The sequence below is a fragment of the Microtus ochrogaster genome, chromosome 2 (genome assembly GCF_000317375.1).
Source record: "Microtus ochrogaster isolate Prairie Vole_2 chromosome 2, MicOch1.0, whole genome shotgun sequence".
In the NCBI taxonomy this organism is placed as follows: Eukaryota; Metazoa; Chordata; class Mammalia; order Rodentia; family Cricetidae; genus Microtus; species Microtus ochrogaster.
This window is the reverse complement of record NC_022010.1, coordinates 13818515-13840531: the sequence shown is the minus strand read 5'-3', so window position 1 is coordinate 13840531 and position 22017 is coordinate 13818515. Positions and strand designations below refer to the sequence as shown.

At 40.9% G+C, this 22017-nt stretch overlaps 1 protein-coding gene across 1 annotated transcript in view; it reads left to right on the top strand.

Moving 5' to 3' along the window:
- The window catches only part of Kntc1 (kinetochore associated 1), a 79188-nt gene that overhangs the window by 5141 nt on the left and 52030 nt on the right, over positions 1-22017 (top strand). The window contains exons 3-20 of the mRNA XM_013349629.2: positions 613-733; positions 2839-2954; positions 3504-3582; positions 4701-4778; positions 7144-7178; positions 7386-7496; positions 9494-9587; positions 10335-10387; positions 10664-10779; positions 11092-11146; positions 12006-12104; positions 15810-15853; positions 15962-16027; positions 16127-16202; positions 19162-19287; positions 19376-19465; positions 19859-19912; positions 21401-21462. Coding sequence (XP_013205083.1) covers positions 613-733; positions 2839-2954; positions 3504-3582; positions 4701-4778; positions 7144-7178; positions 7386-7496; positions 9494-9587; positions 10335-10387; positions 10664-10779; positions 11092-11146; positions 12006-12104; positions 15810-15853; positions 15962-16027; positions 16127-16202; positions 19162-19287; positions 19376-19465; positions 19859-19912; positions 21401-21462 — 1475 coding nt within the window. The remainder of the gene's footprint in view (positions 1-612; positions 734-2838; positions 2955-3503; positions 3583-4700; positions 4779-7143; positions 7179-7385; positions 7497-9493; positions 9588-10334; positions 10388-10663; positions 10780-11091; positions 11147-12005; positions 12105-15809; positions 15854-15961; positions 16028-16126; positions 16203-19161; positions 19288-19375; positions 19466-19858; positions 19913-21400; positions 21463-22017) is intronic.

Genomic DNA, 22017 nt, shown 5'->3' with positions numbered 1-22017 from the left:
TCCCCCAAGGTCCCCATGCTCCCAATTTATTCAGGAGATCTTGTCTTTTTCTATTTTTACTTCCCATGTAAATTAGATCTATGTAAGTTTATGTGTCCTCATTGTTGTCTAAATTCTCTGGGATTGTGGTTTATAAGCTGGTTTTCTTTGCTTTATGTTTAGAAACCACTTATGAGTGAATACATGTGATAATTGTCTTTTTCTGTCTGGGTTACCTCTCTCAAAATAATGATATTTATGAAGACTTTGGAACCTGTAAGTGTTGTCTCTTTCCATCCTCATGGCACATAATGGGCTAGGTGAAATCTAAAAAATAAAAAAAGTGTGTGCCACCACACCTGGCCCTATGACAGTATTATTAAGTAGTATGAAGTTGCTGGGTGGTGGTGGCAGACGAGCCAGGCAGTTAGTGGTGCATGCCTTTAATCCCAGCACTGGGAGAGACCTTTAGGTCTCTGTTAGTTCAAGGCCAGCCTGTCCTACAGAACAAGTTCTAGGACAGGCTCCAAAGCTATAGAGAAACCCTGTCTCAAAAACACCAAAACAAACAAACAAAACCTTATATGAAATTATTTTATTTTTGATTATATATTATATTTTCTCCTCCTACAGGCCTCACCTAGTCCAAAAATACAAGCATGCAGCTTAAGTGATGGATTTATAATTGTGGCAGACCAGACAGTGATATTGCTTGACAACATATGCAGATCAGTTCAGTTGCATCTTATTTTTGGTAAGTCAGCGTGTATTGCGCTCATTTCTAATGATCCTTTAATCCTCTGTTACAAGAATTAAAATTAGAAAACAAAATAAAGCAAAATGCTTATAACTTTGAAAATGCTTAGCTGAGGCATGGTGGCACACACCTATAATCCCAGCACTCAGGAGTCAGAGGCGGGCGGATCTCTGAGTTCGAGGCCAGCCTGGTCTACAGAGCTAGTTCCAGAACAGGCTCCAAAGCCACAGAGAATCCCTGACTCGAAAACCCAAAAAAAAAAAAACAAAATAAATAAACAAATAAAATTAGAGGACTTTCAAGAAAATCAGTACCTGTGGGGCCTTAGTTTCAAAGGGAGCTGACATCATGCTTTGCTTCAGAGTGTCTAAGGGGATCAGAAATGTGAGCAAGTATTTCATTTCTTGTTTATTTTTATGGTATTTATTCCTCTTGTTTTTGTTTGTTTTGGTCTTTTGAGACAGGGTTTCTCTGTAGCTTTGGAGCCTGTCCTGGAACTAGCTCCTGTAGACCAGGCTGCCCTCCATCTCACAGAGATCCGCCTTTCTCTGGGATTAAAGGAGTGTGCCACCGCTGCCCGGTTGTTCCTCTTGGTTTTATATTTGAATCCTAATGTTTGAGCCATTTGTGTTCAAATTCTTAATCCTGTATGTTTTAGGTTTGTGCAGGTGAAGGAGGTGGGTTGCCATGTTCATTACTTCTAGGATATATCACACTATAATAATCTTTTCGAAACCTGGAGGTCGTGGCACATATCCTAGCACTCAGAGAGACAGAAGTAAACAGATCTCTGAGTTCTAGGTCAGCCTGGTCTACAAGAGCTAGTTTCAGAACAGCTAGAGATACGCAGAGAAACCCTGTCTATAAGTCAAAATAATAATAAATAATAATCTTTTAGAATACATGTGTGAAATAATTTCTTAAGTTAAAGTACCGGTGAACATGGATTTAATAATAAATTAAGTTGAGGTGTGAATTTGTAATCCCAGCACTTTGGAGGCTGAGCCTTGAGAAATGGGAGTTAGAAGCCAACCTATACTACATTCCAAGTTCCAACCTCAGCCTAGGCTGTGCCCTAATGTCCTATCTTTCAAAAAAGCTTAAAAGAACTCCCCAACTCTTTTCAGCTTTAAGCACACTGGCTGCTCTTGGAGAGGACCTCGGTTTGATTCCCGTTATCTATATGGGGGCTCATAATCTCAGTTACAGTGATCTGATGCCCTTCCTCTTCTGGCCCCCACAGTCCCAGACATAACATTCAGGTGAAACACACATAAAATAAAAATAAATACAGCTTTTAAAATAGAGTTTTTTCTTGTTGTTGTTGTTGAGTCAGGGTTTCACTGTGTAGCCCTGGCTGTTCTGGAAATTGCTCTATAAACCAGGTTTACCTTGAACTCACCTGTCTCTGCCTCCTGGGATTAAAGGCATGCACCAACATGCTGGGAATCAAGGGTAACAATTTAAACATGAAGTATTTAATAATTTTAAAGACTTAAAAATGACTTATGTGATTATGGTACAATTATTTTGAAATATTTTTTCTATCTTACTTTTTTTGTTGTTGTTGTGCTTTTGGTTTTTTTTTTTTTCTTTTGGTTTTTCAAGACAGGGTTTCTCTGTGGTTTTGGAGCCTGTCCTGGAACTAGCTCTTATAGATCAGGCTGGCCTCGAACTCACAGAGATCCGCCTGCCTCTGCCTCCCGAGTGCTGGGATTAAAGGCGTGCGCCACCACCGCCCGGCTTGTGCTTTCGTTTTTATTTTTGTTTTTTACTCATTCAGTTTGTTTTTTAACCCTGTCTTTAAACTTGTGATCCTCCTCACACCTTTAATCCCGCACTGAGGAGGCAGAGGCAGGTCAGTCTGAGTCAAGGGCAGCCTGGTTTACAGGGCAACTAAGTTCCAGGACTGCCAGAGTTATATAGAGAAACCCTGCCAATCTTCCTTTCTTGGCCTCTCATATGTTGGGATTATAGCATGCATCACCATGTTTGGCATAGATTGGTATAAATCATTGATCTTTTGATGTAAAATTGGTGTTTTCTAAACTGAAATTAAGGATTATTGAAAGTTGCTTGTAACACTGATTTGAAATTTTCAGATACTGACGTGGATGTGGTTGGCCTGTGTCAAGAAGGAAAGTTTCTTTTGGTCGGGGAGAGAAGTGGTCTTTTACATCTTATTTATGTAACATCAAAACAAACATTATTCACCAAAGTAAGAGCTGTGTTTTCTATTTTCACCCCAACACTGTCTTACATAATAAACTCTAGCGAGCTGTTACTTAACTACATTTTAAAGTAAAAAAAAATTCTAATTTTTAAATTTAAATTTAAATTCTGATTCTTAAGAACCAGACTGCAGGGCTGCACAGATGGCTCAGAGATTAAGAGCCCTGACTGCTCTTCCAGAGGTCCAGAGTTCAATTCCCAGCAACCACATGGTGGCTCACAACCATCAGTAATGAGATCTGGTGCCCTCTTCTGGCCTAAAGGCATACATGCAAGGAGAACCCTGTATACATAATTAATAAATAAGTCTTAAAAAAAAAAAAAGAATCAGACTGCAGAAGCATACAAAGGAAACACAAAAGTAAAAAACGAAGCTCTGCAGACCTGGAGCATGCTCGTCCAGTCTCCCTTTTCAAGCTGAAGCATTAGAGTGTAATTTCAAGCATTAGGTTGATGAATAGGGTTTAAACAGTGTACCCTTCATTGCTTATTTATCTCACTCAACTCTTGCTATTTGAAATTCGTTTGCAATTAGGCTTTTGTCGAGAAAGCCAATGATGAATATCAGCATACTTACCAGAATCTTATTATTGAGAAAGATGGTTCAAGTGAAGGTAAGTTTCTTTGAATTTTTTTTGCATGTTTTTTGGTGGATACCCCATCAAGTATTTACCTTTATGTTAAATAAACATTGTAAGTTCATTGCTGCGCTACCTAAATCTCGGTACATTTTCTGTCAATACAATTAATATAAGAAAGAATTTTTGTTTTGTTTTTGAAACAGGGTCTTCCTATGTAGTCCTGGCTGGCCTGGAACTCGCTTTGTAGACCAGGCTGCCTGCAGACTCATAGCGATCCACTTGTTTCTGCCTTCTGTGGGGATTAAAGATTTGTGATATCATACCCAGCAGAGTTTTTTCTTTTTTGAGCAGAGTGAATGTAGATTTATTAAGGAAAAGTAAGAGAGAACTTCTGAGACTAGGAGGCTTTTTTTCTAGGTGGGAACACTCTCAGAAAAATGTTCTTAACATTTTTCGTGCAAGTACAAAGTTTTACATTCCTTTAAAATATCTGTGTGGGTGTGCATGTAAAAACTTTTTTTTTTTTTTTTTTTGGTTTTTCGAGACAGGGTTTCTCTGTGGCTTTGGAGCCTGTCCTGGAACTAGCTCTGTAGACCAGGCTGGTCTCGAACTCACAGGGATCTGCCTGCCTCTGCCTCCCGAGTGCTGGGATTAAAGGCGTGCGCCACCATCGCCCGGCTCCTGTAAAAATTTTTTGTTTGTTTGCTTGTTTGTTTATTTGTTTTTTTGAGGCAGTTTCTCTGTAGTCCTGGCAAACAAGCTGGCCTTGAGGAATCAATCACAGAGATTCCCCTGCCTCTACCTCTCAAAGGCTGGGATTAAAGGTGTGTGCCACCACCCTAATCATTTTTTTTTAACTGCAAATTTGTGTGTGTGTGTGCGCGCGCGCGCGCGCGCACACACACACACACACGCACGCGCCCAGGGCCAAATTCCTGCTCACTCTTGGAGGCCAGAGGATAACATGTGGAAATTGGCTCTCTTTTTACCATGTGGGTCTGAGGAGTGAACTCAGGTTATTAACCTTGCACTAAGTATCTTTACCTGTTGAGTTATCTCACCAGCCCTAGGTGACAGATTTTTAGAGCTAGCTCCCAGTATTGCTTTGAATCATGCCTTTTAGAGAAACTAATTTGATTTTATTTTGCCAGGTACCTATTACATGTTGCTTCTAACGAACAATGGACTTTTTTATATTACAAACCTCCAGCTTTCAGAAATTGAACAGGGTAATGTATTTTCTTATTGATTTTTGATTAGTTTTTAAGTAATTCTTCAAATACTTTCTTGAATAATGTTTAAATTGAGTTGCATCCTGTGATACTGGGTATACTTTGAGTATTCAGAGTACATATAACTCGTCTGCTAAAGCTGTGGTGGAATGTGAAGAACTGTTTTTGATTACAGCCTTCTAGCAGTTAACTTAATTGGGAAGAAAAGACATACACAGAAATAAGTGGCTTTTTGTAATACTGAAGATCGGACCCAGGGTTTTGTGTATACTAGACAAGTGCTCTACCTCTGAACTGTTATATCTCAGCTGCTACGTGCCTTCTTGAAGGAGTGAATGAACGAAGTGATGGAAATGACTGACTTAAAATTGCAAAGTGAGCTGGTGAGAAGGCTCAGTAGGTAAGAGCACTGTTTTGTAAGCATGAAGAGCTGGATGCAAATTCCATCCCCTGTGAAAAGCTGGCACAGCTACGCCTCTGCCTCTAACTCCGCACTGGAGTGGGACGTGGATGTAGGTGGATCCTCAGTCTGTGCAAGCCAGCCAGCACAGCTGAAACAGAGAGAGACTCTGTATCACGGTAATAAGACAGAGAGCAAGGCCAGACAGTGGTGACATACATCTTTAATCCCAGCACTCAGGAGGCAGAGGCAGGCAGATCTCTGTGAGTTCGGGGCCAGCCTGATCTACAGAGCTAGTTCCAGCATAGGCTCCAAGGCTACAGAGAAACCCTGTCTCAAAAAACCAAAACCAAAAAATAATACGGTCAGGTGCTGGAGAGATGGCCCAGTGGTTAAGAACATTGTCTGATCTTCCAGAGAACCTGGATTCAATTCCCAGCACCTACATGGCAGCTCACAACTGTCTGTGACTCCAGTTCCAGAGGATCCAACACTCTCACACAGATATATACGAAGGGAAAAACACCAATGCATATAAAATAAAAATAAACTTTAAATAGGGGGAAAAAAAAGAATATGATCAGAGTTTTTCCTATTGGTTTGCCTTGTCCAGCTTTGATGAGGGTATGTGCCTAGTCTTATTGTAATTTGTTGTGTTGTGTTTGGTTGATACCCCCTGGTAATCAATCCTGATCTTTTCTGAAGGGAAAGAGAGGAAGAGTAGATCTGGGAGAAAGGGAGGTGTGGGGGAAGAACTGGGAAAGAGGGAGGGGAAACTGTGATCAGGATACAAGAGAAGAATAAATAGAGATGGTAGCTAGACAGACAGACAGACAGACAGACAGACAGACAGACAGACAGACAGAGTGTGTGTGGTCAGGAGCCAGGAAGAATGTCTCATGCTGTAATCTAATACTTGGCAGAGGCAGAAGGACAGCTGGGCATTTAAATGAATATCATCAGGAATGAAGTAAAGAGCCACACACCAAAGGAAACGCAGCAAAAACTGATCAGAAAATGTGAGAGAGAACTAGAATTTACTGCATAGATTTCCAAATGGATTATCTATTCAACATAACTTACACCCAAGAATTATGATCTGTGTCTTGTTTATTTCCCCATGTGTTATTTGTATGCAACATTATATTTAGATATGTTCTTTGTATCCCTGACGGAGAGCTAAACCATAGAGGTAGACACCCAAAGTAGTGTTCTGCCCTGCCCATGTGCACGCAGGAGTGCATGTGCCCCTACACTGTTATACATATGCCGCACACAACAAGCACACAAAATAACTGACAGTAATAATCAGTAGTAATCCCATGGGATGGGCTGTAAGTCTCGCTGAGCCAGGTAAAACTGAGGAATTTATTTTGATAAACTTTATTAACATCTACTGCAGACTAAATGGCATGGTAGGTTCTGTGTATACAATTAGGTTATAAAATGCATCATTTTCGATGGGGGTGGTGGCTCCCATCTTTATTCCCAGTCCTGAGAGGCAGGAGGATCTCTGAGTTCTAAGCCAGGCTAGTCTACATAGTTCCAGGACAACCTGAACCACACAGAGATCTTGTCTCAATCAGAAAAACATTCAAGATACATCATTTTTTATAGTTAATTCAAGATCAAGACAGGTAAAAGAGATGCTCTGGGTCAGAGTGGGAAATGGTGAATACTTTCCCATGAGACTCGGGCTTGAGTAGAAGTGGGGTTGGTATAGGATCACTTGAGAAGGCTCTGTGCAGTTAGCTTGGCAGATCCCTTGAGTATAATATGCGCTTTCAGAGAATTTCCTTGGTCAAAGACTTTAATTTACTGATCCTGACCTATGTCCTTTGGCTTAGCATGCATTAGTTTCACTTAAAGACAAAAGGAGTCGTCTTGTTTTTAGTATATGTGAACCTGTGTATTAATACTATGCTTAGATGGCTTTTTTTTTTTTTTTTTTAACAAATGAAGCAATTGAAAACACTGACTTGGATTTGGCCAAGAAGGTAAGAACAGAAAATTATAATTGTTTTTTAAAGCTTTTATTCACTGTGAAAGTAGAGGCTATTTCTGTGATTAGTTGTTGTACTGGATGCTACTTTAGGAGATGTAATGTTTCTGTTGAAAAACAGATGATTGATTTGAGCAAATGTCTATGATTTTTATTTGACATACAAATGTACATGTATTCTAATTTTTTTTTAATTTTGCAGTTGCAAGGACAATTCAAGTGTAGTTTTATTTCTACTGAAAATTACCACAGTCTTGGTTGTCTTAATCTTGTGGCTGGAGAGTTTGCAAATGAGACTGCTGTGATAATTGGGGTAATTCTCTTTATGAACTTTGCTTTTGCATAAAATGCTCTTTGTAGTAAAGTACAAAGTAATTTGCAATGTGACAAGAACAGAGAAATCAGGGCTAGAGGCTGTTGAGGAAGACCGGAGATTGATTCCTAGCTCCTACATTGTAAGGCTCACAAATGCCTGTTACTCAGTTCCAAGAGTTCTCACCCTCTTATGACCTTGGGTACCTGTGCATACACACAGAAATCCTAAGTAAAAATAAGTAAATAAATCTTTATCAAAAGAAATAAGCCAGGCATAGTGGAACACAACTTTAATCCCATCACCCTTTCTCCACAAAATGGGAGGAGGGTGGTTATGGTTGTAAAATTAGCTATATAAAATTCCTATATTAGATCATCGGGTATTGATTTTTCCCTAGTCTCTCCCTGAGATTTTCTTTCCTTTTTTGGGGTCAAGGTCTCACTCTTGCAGCCCTGGCTGGCTTAGAACTCACTAAAAAGACTAGGCTGGCCTTGAACTTAGAGATCCACCAACCCTTTGCCTCTCTGGTGCTGGGTCTAAGGTGAGCACCACTTTGCCAGCAGTTTTGTTTTGATCAGGCAAGGTCTTGTCCCCCAGCATGTGTCAACATTTCTTTCAGCATATGAACAGAGTCAAAAGGCTCTACAGGGAGAGCAGCACCCATGACTGTGTCACTGACTGTTAATCTCATATTCAAATCTGACGTTTTAGCCCCCTTCTCTCTTTGTATTGGGCCGCTTCATAAATTTGCTTGCCATCCTTGGACAGGAGCCATGCTAACCTGTGTAAATGTGTTGCCAAAGCAAGCACATACACTAGATGTGCTCCTATAATACTCTTAAAATACTATTCAAGGATTGCTGTTTTATTTTTGTTGTTTTGTTTTGTTTTTTTGAGACAAGGTTTCTCTGTGTAGCTTTGGTGCCTGTCCTGGGATTAAAGGCTTGTGCCACCATGCCTGGCACATTGTTGTTTTAAAATTGGATGACCACGAAAGATCTGTCAGGAAATTCTCCTGACTCCGCCTTCCAGCACTGGGATTGAAGGCATGCACAACTAGGACCAACTTTTTTTTTCCAAGGCAGGGTTTCTCTGTGTAGCCCTGACTATCCTGGAGCATGTTCTGTAGACCAGGCTGGTTTTGAACTCAGAGATTTGCCTGCCTCTGCCTCCTGAGTGCTGGGATTAAAAGTGTGTGCCACTGCTGCCTAACTTTCCATTTTCCTTCCTTCCTTTCTTCCTTCCTTCCTTTCTTCCTTCCTTCCTTCCTTCCTTTCTCCTTCCTTTCTTCTTTCCTTTCTAGACAAAGTCTATACTTATAATGTCGGAATAGGTTTTTTTCCTTTGGGGTGAAATGTTTGAATATGTATACTCAAATATTCAAGTGATAACAATAAATATGAACATCTCACTGTTCTTCTCAGTCTGTTCTAATTTTATTTTTTTATATGTGTATGTCATGTGAGTTTGGGTGCCGGCCAAATTGAGGGTGTCAGATCCCTTGGAGTTGAGGTACAGGCAATTGTGGACCATTGTTAGTGGATGCTGGCAAATGAACTCGGGTCCTCTGGAAGAACAGCAAGCTCTCTTAACCACTGAGCATCTCTTCAGTCTGTTCTTGAGCTAAGAGAGAAATCCAGATAAAAGCTCCTTGGAGCTGGGTGTTAGCCTGTGCCTGCAAACCTATCCTACAGACCTGTCTGCTTAGGAGGTTTAGACAGGAGAATCTTGAGTTTGAGGCCAGCCTGGGCAACTTAGCAAGACACTGCCTGAAATAAAAATGGCTGGGGATATAGCATAGTAGGAGAGGCTTGCTTAGCTTTGATTAAACCCCTGGAGGCTCACGCTCTAGTATTCCCCACCTCCCACCCCCGCAGCCACATACACACATGTACTTGAACTCAGAATGTGTGCAGCTCATGTGCATCTGCTTTGCAATTCTTGGAGCTTCGGGGTTAGGATTTCCAGCTGATGTACTGTTTTCTCTTTTCCAGGGAACTGGTAGCTGTGCATTCTCAAAATGGGAACCAGATTCTACCAAGAAAGAAATGTCCCTTAAGAACTTTGTGGACACAGAGATTATTAAAGGTAAAGATAAGCCACTGACACTACTTTCTGTTGCCACACTTAGATGTGTTTAGGCTGGACTCATATTTGCTTTGTAGCTGAGGCTGACCTTAAACTTCTGATCCTCCATCCTTCACTCCTAGAGTACTAGGAGTATATGCCTGCACTGCCATACATAATGTATGTGCTGCTGGAGTTTGAATGGTGTGTGTGTGTGTGTGTGTGTGTGTGTTCTAGGGCTGGATTGCAGTCATCAGACTTGGTGCCGTAGCCTTTTCCTGCTGACCATTCTGCAGCTCCTCTGGCCCATTTTTACTTTGTTTTTCTTCATTACATGTGTTTAGTTTGTACATTATGTGTACAAATTGATTACTTTAATGTATGTGTGGAGATCAGAGAAAAACTGGGTGTCAGTTCTCCCCTTTCACCTTCTGGGTCCTTGGGATTGAGCTCAGGTTTGCAGGCTTGGCAAGTGCTTTTATGCACTGAGCCATCTTTCCCACCATTTTGTTATTGTCACAGTGAACCGAGCCTGATTAGCTTGGTGGTTCTCCGTGCATTCCTGAAGAATTCCAATTGTTACCTTTGAAGAGACTTCGTGTTTTATCAGTCGCCTTGAAACAAAAGCCAAAACTGAGGCAGCAATAGATGAAAATGGGAACTTCATTTAAATGTAGTTCTGTCTATTTGTGAAGACAGTAGTTAGCTTACAGCTCAAACACGGTCCTAGTGAAATAAAATCCTTAGACATGTCCCTTTCTCTTTCAGGTGTAAAGTCCTTTCAGCTGATCGACAACCTGCTTTTTGTGCTCGATACTGCTGTATGTTTCTGATACTTATTCAGTGTTTTCATTTACTATGACCACTTTTTGTTATCAGCGTCTTTACACTAGGGAGTCAGCTCACAGCCTCATTGATGTGATGCCACGCAAGTGTTCACCCCTGAGCTCCATCTTGCACCCTGATAATATGTCTCTTAATAAAAATGTTCGACAAGGATGTTAGTTGGGGTGGATTCCTGTGTGTATGCAGTGCTTCAAGAGCTATAGCCTACAGTTTGAGATGTAAAGATGTCTAACCGAGTTCTACTTCTCTAGAACGTGCTAAGCTTATGGGATGCTTACACTCTCACTCCTGTATGGAACTGGCCCTCTCTTCCCATAGAGCAGTTTCTTCTCACCACAGAAGCGGATTCTCCCTCGTCAGTCACCTGGTATGTTGGGACTGGCTAGTAGTGGTTTTCGTAGCACCAGGTTTCCTGTCCAGCTTTATTCAGATCATTTATTAGGATTTGTGTTTGCAACCACATCTGAAATAGTCTGGGAGAGGAAGGACCAATTCATTATCTGTCGGTTCCTATTTGGCACAGATAGATATATGTGTCTACATAATTATGGCAGAACAGGATCTGTCAAAACAGAATCCACAGTCTCTGATTAACCTTTCTGTGAGATTATCACTTTACCTTAGCTTATGCTTAGCAACCTGCCAAGCTTGCATAACTTTGATTTTTCTTCTCTTTTAGGCAAGGGATTGCAAACCTCAAATTAGTCACTCTGACGACTACAACTAAGGAGAAGGTACTGGGAGACTCTACTTCATACCTGTCTAGTTTATGAGTTGGAAATCACAATTACTAGCCAGTTTTGGTGGCTCAGACTTATATTCCCAACTGCTCTGCAGACTGAGGTGGCATGGTCACAACTGCAGGTCTACCTGCATTGTAGAGAGAAAATGTCAAGCAATGCCCACAGCGTACTAAATTAGCATGCACATAGACTTTGTCAGACTAGAAATAAACCTGCAGAACAGAGTTCTATTTTTCAAAGAGTGTATGAAAATCTTGGCTCTTAATTTCAAACAATATTTTAGGAATCAAAAATATTGAACTTACTTGAGCTCAGTGTGTTACCTCCCACCAGTAGCTGTAGGATTCTGGAGGCTGAGACAGCAAGATCATTTGTTCAAGGCTAGCCTGGGATAACCCAAGCAAGTCCCTATGTCAAAAGTCAAGGGCTGTAAATGAAAGAGTAGCTGCCTGGTGTAGGTAAGGCACTGAGTTTAGTCTCTAAACCTGAAAGAGAACAAATGGGATGGCAGAGGCGGGAAGAGAAAAGGGGACAGAAGAGAACGCATTTGGTGAGATGGCTGTTGAGACAGTGTAGCACTGCAGAATTAACTCAAGGGCTTTATGTGCCTGATTCCGTTCAGCAGATGGGGAGATGGGCTAGAACATTGTTTTCTTTCCGTTTCTTAAAGAACACAGTTTGTGTGTAGCATTTAAATTATAACAATGGCAGATCTACTTAAGTAGTAAGAGAGGGTTGTGGTTTGTGTTTAGCTCTGTACAGGATGCTTTAGTAGCTCTCCTGACAGGGGTGGGCTGACTTGTGCTGATAGGTTTGCATTAACTCCCTGAACTGTCTGCATTTCTCGTAGATGAGAAACCTCATAATTTATTCTTTGCCTACGATGGAAATACTGTACTCTTTGGAAGTATCTAGTGTTTCTTCTTTAGTTCAAACAGGAATTAGCACGGTATGTCTACGCACATTTTAAATTGCTTTACTATAATTTTCGTTATTAATTTTTATGAGTAAGAAAAGCATGAGTGGGGGGCTGGAGAGATTGCTCTGTGGTTAAGAGTTCTGACTGCTCTTCCAGAGGACCCAGGTTCAATTCCTACCACCCACATGGCAGTCAACAGCTGTCGGTAACTCCAAGATCTGACACCCTCAGATAGACATACATGCAGGCAAAACACCAATGCAAATAAAATAAAAATAAATAAATTATTAAAAAAAAAGAAAAGCATGAGTGGGGGCTGGAGAGATGGCTCAGTGGTTAAGAGCATTGCCTGCTCTTCCGAAGGTCCTGAGTTCAATTCCCAGCAACCACATGGTGGCTCACAACCATCTGTAATGATGTCTGGTGCCCTCTTCTGGCCTGCAGATATATACACAGACAGAATATTGTATACATAATAAATAAATAAATATTAAAAAAAAAAGAAAAAAGCATGAGTGGAACTGAGTTCAATACCTGGTCTGATCTCTAGTTTTTACTTCCGTTCATAATGACAGCTACTCCGAGTCCCAACTCAGTCTTCACAAAAATTAAGATCAAACTCCCATTCACCTGCTATTCTGCTTTCCCAGCACTCGGGAGGCAGAGACAGGCGGATCTCTGTGAGTTCGAAACCAGCCTGGTCTATGTGAGCTAATTCCAGGACAGGCTCCAAAACTACAGAGAAACCCTGTCTTGAAAAACAAAACAAACAACAACAACAAAAAAGTATTTGTACTCTTTTTAATTGTGTGTGTGTGTGTGTGTGTGTGTGAGTATGTGCATGAGCAGTGTCAGATCACCAGGCAGAGTTACAGGCAGTTGTGAGCCCTGGGTGTGAGTCCTCAGCAAGAGCAGTACACTCTCCATCTCTGAGCTGTCTCTACTCCTTCTTCAACTTTTCATGTTCTTCTTATCTTGCCAGAACCATTGATGAGTTTTCACAGCAGTAGTGAGTTTACTTGTTATTTTAATTCTGAAAGTTTGTGGAGTGGAGTGTGCCAAGTCAGTACACTTACAAAGTCTATAAAGATGAAATCAGGGCTGGGTGATGGTGGCACACGCCTTTAATTCCAGCGCTTGGGAGGCAGAGGCAGGTGGTTCTCTGTGAGTTCGAGTCCAACCTGGTCTATAAGAGTTAGTTACAGGTCAGGCACCAAAGCTATACAGAGAAACCCTGTCTTTTCTTTTTCTTTTTCTTTTTTTTTTTTTTTTTTGGTTTTTCGAGACAGGGTTTCTCTGTAGCTTTGGAGCCCGTCCTGGAACTCCCTTTGTAGACCAGGCTGGTCTCGAACTCACAGAGATCCGCCTGCCTCTGCCTCCCGAGTGCTGGAGAAACCCTGTCTTGAATTTAAAAAAAAAATCAAATCAGGATAGTGAACTTATGATTTCCTTTTACCTTAAAAATTATGAATATGTAACAATCATGCAATGTGTATAGTATTTATATATATTTTTTAATATTTATTTATTTATTATGTATACAATAGTCTATCTGTATGTATGTCTGCAGGCCAGAAGAGGGCACCAGACCTCATTACAGGTGGTTGTGAGCCATCACGTGGTTGCTGGGGATTGAACTCATGACCTTTGGAAGAGCAGGCAATACTCTTAACCACTGAGCCATCTCTTCAGCCCGTATTTATATTTTTAAATTGTGATTTGTTTTTTTTTTTATTTTTTATTTTCTTTTAAAAATCTGAGGATGTGTGGGCCTCTTTTAGCTCAAGTTTTTTTTTTTTTTTTAAATTTAGGGGGGACTCAAGAATAGACACCTTTTTTTAAATTTATTTATTTATTATGTATACAATGTTCTGTCTGCATATATGTCTGCTCACCAGAAGAGGGCACCAGATCTCATAGATGGTTGTGAGCCTCCATGTGGTTGCTGGGAATTGAACTCAGAACCTCTGGAAGAGCAGCCATGAGCCATCTCTCCAGCCCTGTTTTTATTTTTTGATATAATGTCTCTCTGTATAGCCCTAGCTGTCCTAGAATTTTATATGTAGACCAGACTAGCCTGGAACTCACAAAGATTCACCTGCCTTTGCCTCCTGGGTGCTGGGATTAAAGTTGTGTGAGCCAAACTCATTTATTGTGATACTTTTCAAAAGACATTTTAGTATATTTATTGCATCTCTTTTTATATAGACATATACACAAATATGCTATATTTTCTCATACATTTTGGAACTTGTATATTTTTTGACCTTTCTCTTCTAAGTTCTTTAATATCTTTTAAGAATAAAGCTATAGGATTGGAGAGATAGCTCAGAGATTAAGAGCACTAGGTTCTCTTCCAGAGGACCCATGTTTGATTCCCAGCACCCACATAAATAACATTATTCTTGGGGCCTGAAAAGATGAGATGTCTCAGTGATTGAGCATGCATGCTGCTCTTGTAGAGGACCTGAATTTGGGTCCCAGCACTCACATTTTAGCTCATTATCACCTGTAACTCCAGGTCCAGATTATCCAACACCATCTTTTGATGTTCAGGCCCATGCATCTACATGGTGCACATACACACATTCAAACACATATAAAATAAGATAAAATGTAGATTTTTTAAAATGTAGAAAAAAAAGAATAAGGCTATTTTTAAGGCTTGTATGATAGTTTAGTGGTGAAGTTGCTTGTCGCCACATCTGATAACCTGAGTCTGGTGCCCACATGATGAAGGAAAGAATCGACACCTGTGTCCTCGGACCTCCACTTATGGTTAAGATACTATATAAATCTTGCACTGTAGCATGCATTACAGGCACATTCTAAATAAATACATGGAAAAGATAAGAATAAGACAGTTCTGCAGAGTGTGGTTGTACAGGCCTGTCGACATTCACAAACTGGGCATTGCATATCCGGGCACTTTGAAACAGGACGTTCAAACATTCAAGGTCATTCTCAGTTACCCAGTGAATTCCAGGCCATTCTGGGTTAGATGTGACCCTGACCCAAACATTCTAATACACTGAGGTTGTTGTGCTAGGAAATATAACATTAATACAAAATTATTAGGAGACAAACCTTTGAAACTAGTATTTTACCAATTACTCTAGAGCTTTCGCTCCTTTTTCATTTTGTGTGGGGCAGTGCCCCTTGGAGGCGAGAGGACAACTGTGGAAGTCCGTTCTCTGCTTAGTGTGGATTCTGGGAATCTCACACAGGTCCACTGAGCCATCTTGCCAGCCCCTGGAGGCCGTCTGGAACTCCTTTTCTCCTTATCTAGGATCTAATCCAAGCTCAGGTCTTGAATTTGGTTATCACCTGCAGGAAGTGATTCCCTAGCCCTTTCTGTCTTGTGCAATACTGACAGTTTTTAAGTCCCAGCCTGTTGTAACATTTGCCTCTAGATTTGTCTGTTGCTACACAGATCACATGTCTCAATGCAGCAAGTTGAGGTCCTTATCCTACATGTTAGGCCTTGTCCCTTGGTGAAGACAGCCCCTCCAGGTCTCCTCCTGTGAGCAGCCCTTCCTGTTACCATTAGTCCTTGTATGTGGCATGGCTTCCAGACCAGGAGGAAAACTTTTCCCCCAGTTTTTCCCCAGTGATATTAAGAATCCACGGATGTATAATTCTTGCCTGAACCATTTGTTTATTCTAATAAAGTTCCTGGTTGTCTTTACATTGTAATTTTAATCATTTTGGTATTTTGCTTTTTTTTAATTGTAGGATACTATTTATCTTCTGGAAGGAATTCACAAGAACGACTTTAAGTAGGTCATGCTCTGTTTATTAGATAATCATTACATAGCAGCAGAATTAGAATTTACTTGTGAATGTCGGGTGGCAGCGGCACTCACAATGCAATGTGTTTCTTTCAGCCTGTCTGAAGACTCCGTCTCTGATTTAGTACTTAGGTACCTTACAGAGGTATTACCAGAAAACAGGTAACTTCTAATTTTTTTTAAAGCCTTATTTGTCCTTTAATGAGAAAATTAAACTCCCTGATGGATAGGCATCTGGTGAAATTTCTTCCATCTCTTCAGACTGAGCCGATTACTTCACAAGCACCAATTTGCTGAAGCTGAGAGCTTTGCCATCCAGTTTGGACTGGATGTTGAGGTAAGCATTCATTTGTTCAGTTGTTCTTGGGCAGACATTTCTTGGTACTAGAGGCTCAGGAAATGTAGAAGGGTCTTATCTGAATTATTTAAAACAAGGTTGGAGAGATGGCTCAGTGGTTAAGAGCACTGGTTCTTGCAGAGGAACAGGATTCAATTCCCAGTACCCATACAGTGACTAACAACTGACTGTAACTCCAGTTATAGGGGATCTGAGTGGGCTGGGATGGTGGGCGCCATGACACAGCCTCTAATATCAGCACTGGGAGAGACAGACAGTCAGGCGGGTCTCTGAGCTCTAGGTCAGCCTGGTCTACATAGTGAGACAAAGAGATAGCACTGAAGAGAGACCATATCAAAAGAAAAACTGATAAAGTATTCTTGTAGCAATTTGAAAGACACATTTTCCGTGTGTGTCAATCACATGACTTACTAGATCTCTGAAACTTCCCCATCCTGTGTTTACTGGGAGACCAGCCCCTTTGGGAAACTCCACTCATCTACCCCTCTCATAAGCCGCATCTTAGCTTTGTTCCTGTGAGCTCTGCTGATTTGAGCTGTGCGTCATCCTCCTGTGCCCGGGTTGTGTCACTCAGCATGATGTCCTATAGTTTGGTCCATGCTGTCAGTGACAGGATTGGCTTCTTTTCTGAGGCTCCTTAGTTGGGTGTAGACCATATTTTACTGATTTACCTATCTGCCAATGGACATTTAAATTAGATTGAGTTCGTGTCTTAGCTTGAATAAAGTTCTGTGAACACGTCTTGTCATGTTTCTATGAAGGGTTCAATAGTGCTGCTGGAAGGACCAGCCTCTAGCTGCTCAGGAACTGAGGGAGCCATACAGTTGGTGGACTAATCATTCGATTGACTTTTCTATCTGGGAGAGCAAAACTTAATTGTCTGGGCCTGGTGAGTGGGGCAAAACTTAATTCTTGCTGGGCCCTTTAATCCCAGCACTCGGGAGGCAGAGGCAGGCAGATCTCTGTGAGTTTGAAGCCAGCCTGGTCTACAATAGTTAGTTCTAGGACAGGCTACAGAGCTACAGAGAAACCCTGTCTTGAAAAAAAACCAAAACAACAACAACAACAACAAAACACCTTAATTCTCTGGGACCAGTGAAAAAGGGAAACACACACACACCTTCGACATGTCAGGTTCTGACCTCGGGTGCTGATGAAGGGCAGGCCTTCTGCAGGCCAAAAAAGTGATGAGGAGATGCAGAGTAGGCACACCATTGGGCAGACAAACAGACACACGAGGACTCTCTGAGGACCATTTTACTATTATTTCTGTTACTTGTTCCACTCTATTTTTCTGTTCTGTTCGTCTACCCTACATTTCCTGGTGATGTCTTCTGTCTCACAACTTCCTGATGTCTTCCTTCTCATTTCTTCATTTTGTTCCTTACAGCTTTATACCCAGCAAAATCTTTCAAGCAATTGAAGAATTACAATATGGTTACCTTCATTTTTTAAGTGATAATTAAAATGAATACAAGTTAAAAAAAATCATGTTTCCCATTTCCCTTACATGATAAACCATTTTTTGTATTACAGGTAGAAAACAAGTTATCCCCAAGAACCCACACACAGTTAAACATTTATGTTTTAGGCTTCTCATAGATCAGGAGCCTTTCAGCCAGACATGGTTTTTGTTGTGGTTGTCATTTTTGTTTTTTGTTGTTGTTTTTGAGACAGGGTTTCTCTGTAGCTTTGGGGGCCATTCTCAGAACTAGCTTTTGTAGACCAGACTGGGCTCAAACTCACAGAGATCCACCTGCCTCTGCCTCCCAAGTGCTGGGATTAAAGGCGTGCACTGCCACCACCCGGCTCAGTCCAATTATCTTAACTAACCATTCAATTCTTTGTTTTCTAGTTACATGAAGGCAGTTGTTTAAAGCTTTTTTTTTTTAAGCTACTATGCTTACATGAACACATTTCCCAATATCAAAAAGAACTTGTGCTATCTCCTGGGACTTGATTCTTTTTTCTCCTTAATCATTAACCTAGCTCAGTCTATACAGCCCTCCAGAAACTCACTAAGTTCTAGCTATGTAATAGTTCCTTGGTTCTATTTTTTTTCTTCTCTGCAGCCTTGCTTTATCATGGGTATGGGCAACACTATATCTTACCTTTATCTATATTAATTTTCCCACTAAACTAACCTCTTTCATAATCTTTCCTACATTTGTTAAAAATCCTTAGTCATCGGAATCTATTTAAACTAACACTGTTGTATAAAATTATCACTTTAGTTAAATAGTATAGCTTAAGAGGAAATTATCTTCATAATAATTCACAGGTAAAAATGCCCAGTAGAACAGGTTGTTTCCTTGAGATAATCACATTCCATTAAAGACCGTGGGGATTCCCCAACACCTATTCATAACATGCCAGAAACCACAGAAAAATGACAGTGCCAAACATGTAAAGGCATGGCAATAGCAAGAGACATTTTGGAGCTGAAGCCCTCAGGGCTTTGCCTATTTGAGATGTTCCTATCACTGCCTTGTGTCTGGTGGGCCAACCTCCTGAAGCTCAAGTGCCACCTGCTGCACCTCTGACATGGCCACAGACACATCAAAAAATGCTTTTTGTAATTCCTAGTAATTGTCTTCCAGATAGATAAGAATTAACTTTTATTAACTCTTTCCTTCTCTTCTTCGTTTTTTTTTTTTTTTTTTTTTTTTGAGACTAGGTCTTACTATGCAGCCTGGCTGGCAAGGACCTCCCTCTATAGACAAAGTAGTAATGAATTTACAGAAATCTCCCTGCTCTTTTGCTCTGCCTCCCAGGTACTGGGACTAAGGCACGTGCCGCTGTAACCATCAAGACTGCCTTGTTTAAACCTCATTCCTGAGCCAAGTGGGGAGTCTCATGCTAGTTTGTTTTTCTTAGCTTCCCAAGACAACATCATCATGCTCAGATCCTGACTAGATGTGGCATGTTTGTGTTATAGCTTGTTTATAAGGTCAAATCAAATGATATATTGGAGAAACTGGCTTTGATTTCTTCGGACACCAGTGAGCAGACCAAATGGCAGCAGCTTGTAGAAGAAGCTAAAGAAAATCTCTGCAAAATCCAGGTGTGTTTTCCCATCATCAGGTGGAGTTTTCAGGTCGATGTGCTGCGTACCATTATTCAGTTGCCTTTGTCTGGCATGTTTGAAACAGGATGATGACTTCGTGGTGAATTTCTGCCTCAAGGCTCAGTGGATCACCTATGAGACCACCCAGGAAATGCTCAGTTATGCCAAAGCCAGGGTAGGTGGTTTTCCTTTTGGAAAATTTTGCTTTAATTGTGTGTGTGATAATTCTCTCAGCTCAAATATATTTTCTTGTCCTTCAGGTTTTGATTTTCTTCTTTAAATGTCTCTTTTTTCTTCCCTTAAGTGACCTTTTTCCATGAGACACAGTTTACCTATGTCAGCTTCAAGGTTCCTGGTGTACTCGCTGAACTGTGTACATCCATCAACACAGATGTTCTAGAGCTCTAGAGACCTGTGTGGTTTCTTTCTTGACCCTCCCCACCACCCCGATAACTACTCATTTACTTCCTTTTTCTGCTTAGTGTGAATTCTGGATATTTATTATCTATTTATCTATCTAGGTTTTTCATGACAAGTTTTTGTCCTCTTTGTCTCCTTCCATGCTTAGCTCCTAAAGAAAGAAGACAAAACCCTGCCTACCTATTCTGACGGCCTCATGGAGGTAATGGCATTGCTCCTGTGGTTAATTTGTGGGTGAAGATGTTTTTCTTTTCAAGGCAGATTGAGTGACTGTTTAGTACCTCAACTTCCTTAGGAGCAAATTGGGGCTCCAAGTAAGGTGGTGGGTTTGGAGTCAAAGCAAATAATCCCTATAAAGCATTTCTATCTAGCCCCTGGTAGCTGCTAAATGCTCAATATGGGCATGCATTCGAGCATGCATGCATTTGATCTCCCAAAATAAGGCAGACAACATTGCTCAGTGGGTCAAAGTGCTTATGCCAAGCTTGAAGACCTCTGTTCAGTCCTTGAGACCCACATACTAGAAGGACAGAACCAACTCCTACAGATTGTCCTCTGTTCCCTGCTTGCTGTGGTACATACACCCACTTCCCCCTCCACACACACAGACAGTATAATAAACGTTAAAAACTATTAAATTCTCAAAATAAGTATTTAATATAATCCAGCTAAGTTATGCCTTAAATGTAAATGATTAAGTGAGAAACCCCACCCACACTGTATATGCGTTTGCCTTTATAATGAACTGTGACTAGAAATGTCCTCATTATTTTGTGGGTGATATGTTAAATAATAAAGTTGTGTGGGTGGGAATTGAGCCATAGCGTGAGTTAAATGACAGTGTATACAGGCTTCTGTAGTAGCCTTATTTATAGCATTTAAAACTTTTAATTTCGAGCCGGGCAGTGGTGGCGCACGCCTTTAATCCCAGCACTTGGGAGGCAGAGGCAGGCGGATCTCTGTGAGTTTGAGACCAGCCTGGTCTACAAGAGCTAGTTCCAGGACAGGCTCCAAAGCCACAGAGAAACCCTGTCTCGAAAAACCAAAAAAAAAAAAACTTTTAATTTCGAGCCGGGCAGTGGTGGCGCACGCCTTTAATCCCAGCACTTGGGAGGCAGAGGCAGGCGGATCTCTGTGAGTTTGAGACCAGCCTGGTCTACAAGAGCTAGTTCCAGGACAGGCTCCAAAGCCACAGAGAAACCCTGTCTCGAAAAAACAAAAAAAAAAAAACAAAAAACTTTTAATTTCAATATCATCACTATGTGTGCATATGTGAGCGTGTCCATGCGCATGTGTGTGTGTGTTTGCATGAATACAAGTGCAGTAGCATGCGTATGGACAACTTTGTCGATTCATTTCTCCTATATTTAAGTGGGTTCCAGGGATTGAACTCAGGTTACCAGGCTTACATAGCAAGTGCCTTTTGACAAGCCATCTTACCAGCCCACATACATTATTAAAATTATCAAATTTGGGGCTGGAGAGATGGCTCAGTGGTTAAGAGCATTGCCTGCTCTTCCAAAGGTCCTGAGTTTAATTCCCAGCAACCACATGGTGGCTCACAACCATCTGTAAAAGAGGTCTGGCGCCCTCTTCTGGCCTTCAGGCATACAGACAGAATATTGTATACATAATAAATAAATAAATATTTAAATATTTAAAAAAATTATCAAATTATTCTTTTCTTTAGGTGCTAAAGGCTCATTCAAAATTGACAACATTTTATGGAGCATTTGGACCAGAGAAATTCAGGTGTGTGCATTCTATTTTTATTTTGGTTGTTTATTTTTGGTTTTTCAAGACAGTGTCTCTGTAGCTATGGAGCCTGTCCTGAAACTCTGTAGACCAGGCTGGCCTCAAACTCATGGAGATCCACCTGCCTCAGCCTCCCAAGTGCTGGGATTAAAGGCTTGCACCAACACCGCCCAGCTTGACTCTTAATTTAATGACTTGTTAATTCAAAATTTGTTTCATTGGGATTTTTTGTTTGTTTTGTATAAGAAATTCTTTCTTTTACAGGGTCTCCTATAAGCTGGCCTAAAACTTTCTCTGTAGCTGAGGGTGGCTCAATTCTTTTGCCTTTTTTTTTAAGTTTTATATATAAAACTGTTTTGTTTTGCCTGCATATATGTCTGTGTGATGGTGTCAGATCCCCTGGAACTGGAGTTATAGACAGTTAGGAACCACTATGTGGGTGCTGGGAATTAAACTTGGATCCTCTGGAAGACTAGCCATTGCTCTTAACCACTGAGCTATCTCTCCAGGTTGTTTATGTTGTGATTATCTGATCTGGGTTCCTACATGGAG